This window comes from Vombatus ursinus, unplaced genomic scaffold (genome assembly GCF_900497805.2).
Source record: "Vombatus ursinus unplaced genomic scaffold, bare-nosed wombat genome assembly UNPS02013931.1, whole genome shotgun sequence".
NCBI lineage: Eukaryota > Metazoa > Chordata > Mammalia > Diprotodontia > Vombatidae > Vombatus > Vombatus ursinus.
The window spans coordinates 1,206,308-1,210,824 of record NW_020953709.1 but is presented as its reverse complement, the minus strand read 5'-3'; the positions used below and the strand labels follow the sequence as shown (position 1 = coordinate 1,210,824).

General features: G+C 58.0%; 1 protein-coding gene across 1 annotated transcript in view; it reads left to right on the top strand.

The window, feature by feature from the left end:
- Window positions 1-4,517, top strand: part of DAGLA (diacylglycerol lipase alpha) — a 34,303-nt gene that overhangs the window by 21,534 nt on the left and 8,252 nt on the right. The window contains exons 17-19 of the mRNA XM_027858899.1: window positions 124-196; window positions 1,636-1,832; window positions 2,044-2,173. Coding sequence (XP_027714700.1) covers window positions 124-196; window positions 1,636-1,832; window positions 2,044-2,173 — 400 coding nt within the window. The remainder of the gene's footprint in view (window positions 1-123; window positions 197-1,635; window positions 1,833-2,043; window positions 2,174-4,517) is intronic.

Below are 4,517 nucleotides of genomic sequence, written 5' to 3'. Positions count from 1 at the left end.
TCACTGCTCTGCCCCCTGCCCTGTGGCCTGCCCTCCCCCTTCACTGCTCTGCATCCTGCCCTGTGGTCCGGTCCTCCCACCTGCCACCCAGGACTGAGCTTGGGCTCGCTCTTTCCCCAACAGGATCGGCCTGTCACAGCTCGAAGGTTTCCGAAGGCAGCTTCTGGATGTCCTGCAGCGTAGCACCAAGCCCAAAGTGAGCAGGTGCCCCCAGGGGAAGGCCATCCCCGCCACAGTTGTGCCAGGGCCAGGGCCTGTGTCTTCCAGGTCCCTGAGGGTTATGTTGGGGGTCAGGAAGGAAGTCCAGTGGTCAGAACTCCCATTTTGATGTCACTTTAAGATTCAGACACCTTCCTCACATCCACTTTGTAAGGGAAATAGAGCGCATATCCCCATTTTATGGATAAAGAAACCAAGACTCAGCATGGTTCTGTGACTTCAGAGGTCATGGTCTGAGCCTTCCCATCAGCACTCTGAAGGAGGGAGACCCCATCATGGGAGGATCAGCTGAATGGACTAGGGACATTTAGCCTAAAGAAGAGAAGGCCTGGGGGACGGCCATGGGTGTGGAATCTAGACTTGTTCTCTTTGGCCCTAGGACGCTGGGCTGGGGGTGAGGGGAGTCCTAGAGAGGCAGACCGAGGCCTGGGGTCAGGCCTTTAATGGAGGCTAGAGGCTGGAGGCCTACTCCTCAGGGAGGCTGTAGGGTCGGCTAGACTGGACACCTCTCCAAGCATTCCTAGAGTGAGGAACCTGGGTTCAAATCCTGCCTTGGACACATCGTGACCTATGTGGCCTGGGGTGGGTGAGTTAGCCTATCTAAGCCTCAGCCTTTTCATCTGCACAGTGGGGACAGTATGTCCAGTTTAGCCCACAGGCTCGTTAAAGGGAAATGCTTTGTTGTCCTTCAGGCAGGACAGAAATGTGAATTGTGGGGGCAGTTAGGTATGCAGTGGATAGAGCACCGGCCCTGGATTCAGGAGGACCTGAGTTCAAATCCGGCCTCAGACACGTAGCTCTTGCTAGCTGTGTGACTGTGGGCAAGTCACTTAACCCCATTGCCTCGCCAAAAAAAAAAAAAAAAAAGAAATGTGAATTGTGTGACCTTGGGCTGGTCATTTCGACCCGTGCTTTCTCCCTCGTGGCTCGGGGCTGAGCAGTACGGCCTGGGGGTGGTGATCAGACAGTGGACAGGCATTTGTGAAGCCCCTCTTATGGGAGGGGTCTTAGGGACACCCAGGGAGCCTCTCCCCGCCTTGGGGGAGTCAGCATCCTCCCCCGCGTCGTCCGTCTCTCCAAAGCCAGACAGTGCCTGGCGTGTGGTAGGTGCTTCGTAAAGGCTTGTGACATGATTGGGTGACTGAGCCAGTCAGCCTCCGGGAAGCCTGGGCCCGGGCGGCAGCCCGTCCTTGGCCAGTAGGACCTCCGTGCGCTGGCAGGAAGCTTGCCGGGCGTGGCCGCAGGCGGCGGTGTCGGCCTGCTGCGCCAGGCCTTCCCACCGTCCCGTGAGCACTGGTGCTTCCCTGCTGCCTGGCCCTGCCACGACTTCTCTTCGCAGCCGCGCCCTCCCCCACCACGCCCCTCTGGGGACGATGCTCAGTTTCCTGTTTCTTTCTGCCCTCTTCCCAAACCTAGTGGCGCATCATCATTGGAGCAACCAAGTGTATCCCCAAGTCAGAGCTGCCAGAGGAGGCCGAAGTGACCGCCATGGCCAGCAACCGCCTCTGGACCCACCCCAGCGACCTGACCATCGCCCTGTCAGCCAGCACACCCCTGTACCCCCCGGGCCGCATCATCCACGTGGTGCACAACCACCCCGCCGAGCACTGCTGGTAGGCACCGTAGGGCACCGCGCGGCCGAGGAAGGGCAGCCCAGGGGCACCAGCCTCTGCGGCCAGGGCCCGTCTGCTCCGGGCCTCTGCCCAGTCCGGCTGCCCACGGCCCGGGTTGCTGGAACGGGGCAGAGCCCGGGGAGGGGAGGGAGAAGGGGGCGGTCAGATGGCCTCTCTGATCCCTGTGTCGATGTCTGTATGTCTGTCCCAGCTGCTGTGAGCAGGAAGAGCCCACGTATTTTGCTATCTGGGGGGACAACAAGGCCTTCAATGAAGTGATCATCTCTCCAGCCATGCTCCATGAGCACCTGCCTTATGTGGTCATGGAGGGACTTAACAAGGTAAGGGGGAGCCTGGCCCCCCACTCTGGAGAAGCCAGCAGGAGCTCCTGCCCAGAGCGGGGCCAGCTGCACAAGCTGTCACAGGGGGCACAAGGCCCTGCCACGTAGCCCTGGCCAGGCATCCTGCGACCTGGTGGTCCAAGGCTGAGGGGGTCCGGCTCAGTTGTTTACAGGATGTTTTCGTGATGTTTCCTCTCTGTGTCCCCTTTTCCACCTGGTTGCCACTTTGTAATGACTCCCCCGATCCCAATAGAACCTTTCCTTATTATGGAAGTGAAGCAAAACAAATGAAGGAGTGGGCCAGGACTGACCTTTCTCGTCCTCTCCCTTCCCCCTCCTCCCCTCTCCCTCCTCCCCTCCCCCCTCTCTCTCCCTCCCCTCTCCCTCCTCCCCTCTCCCTCCTCCACCTTCCTTCCCCTCTCACTCTCCCTCCTCCTCGTCCTTCCCCTCTCCCTCTTCCCCTTCCTTCCCCTTTCCCCTCTCCCTCCTCCCCCCTCCTCCCCCTCCTTCCCTTCCCTTGCTCCGTCCTCCTCCTCATCTTTGACCCACCTCACCCCCCCTTCATTTGACACTCTTCCCTCTCCCTCCCCCAAGGCCCCAGGAGTCTCTTCAGTGTCCTCCTCAGGATTTCCCCTCCTGTCCTGGCATACTTTGTCCTGGCTTGGCATCCTTTGCTTTGCATAGGTCCCATGGGTTTTCGCTTTGAATCCGTCTCATTTGTCATTTCTCATAACACAATAACAGACTGGCCCTTCCTAATGGAAGGCCTAACCCTAGCCCCCACCCTGTTACCATGGGCAGGTCTGTCCTGGTGCTCTCCCCCTCCCCTAGTCCATGGGCAGCCGCCGTGCTTCTTGATCCAGTGGGCACCTTCTCTTTGCTACCACAGAAAGGGTCCCCGTTAATACACTGGCGTCCGTAGGACTTTCCCTTCGATCTTCCCCCTCCTCGGGGGATGGGGCCATAGTGGTATAGATACCCGAGGGCGCGTGCGGTTCGGCGATTCTTCTTGTCTGGTTCTCAACTAGAAGGGGGAGGTCGCAACTCCCACCCCAGCACACCAGGGCCCTTCCCTTTTCTGTCACCTTTGTCCATCTGAGGGACCTGAGGTGGAACCTCACAGCCCCTTTAATTTAATGATTAATGACCTGGTGCATTTCACATGGTCATTGATAGCTGGTATTCCTCCTTTTGAAAGGTGATTTTGACCCCTGGTCTGTTAGGGGCTGCGCTTGTCCTTCGTTATGTTAATTCCCTCTCTACCCTGCCAATGCTGGAGAATTTCTGAGCTGTGTGGCCCAAAGGTTCTCAGCACCTACATGTATGTGCTCCCTTCCGAGGCCTCAGAAAGGTCTTAGGACACTTGGCTAGTTACGTAGGGGCCGAAGCTGAGGCCTCAGCAGCCAAGAGGAGAATTGAGTGCAGCCCCTCACTCCTTCCTCAGAGAGGAGGCCCTTCCTCACTGGTCACCATGGGTGAGGCCCTGGACCTCTCTGGGCTTCAGGGGCCTCATTCTCAAACTTCATGCTTTGTTACACCAACCACCACTTGGGCAGCTGACAAGCAGCGGCATAGAGGGACTTGTCCCTCTCTTTCTACCTCCTGCCCCCAGGCCTCCTCTGGGCAGGAGATCATGGGTCAGAGGAGAGAAGTAGAAAGATGAGCCCGGGACAGTTGGGAGTCCTTGGTTGACCTGCTTGGAGTGAGTGGGCAGGGTTGCCTCAGGGAGCCCTCAGCACCTTCTACAGGGTAAGGGTCCCAGCCTAGGGGTGGAGAACGCCTCCCTAGGGGCCTTCCTTGTGGCTAGGGCCCCAACACTTCCTGGTGGCAGTGTAGGACAGTGGGAAGGACTGCCACCTACTCCCTGTGTAACTTTAGGCAAGTCCCTGAACCCCTGGGCCTTAATATTTTCATCTGCAAAAGGAGGAAAATAACGCAGTGGATAGAGCGCTGGGCCTGGAGTCAGGAAGACTCATTTCTCTGAGTTCAGATCCAGCCTCAGACACTTACTAGCTGTGTGACCCTGGACAAGTCCCTTCCCCCATTTGCCTCAGTTTCCCTCATCTGCAAAATGAGCCAGAGAAGGAAATGGCAAACCCCTCCAGTATCTCTGCCAAGAAAACCCCAAAGGGGGTCACAGGGAGCAGGACGGGATTGGAACGACTCAGCAATAGCATCCAGCTCCAGGGCTGGTCTGGAGAGTCAAAGATGATGATGCCTGCAAAGCGTCATGAGCCTCGAGGGGCTGCCCGTGTGGGAGCCGGTCCTGGGGTTCATTGTCATCATCATCGTCATCGTCGTTGTCACCATTATCACCATTGTCGCCATCATCGTCATCACCACC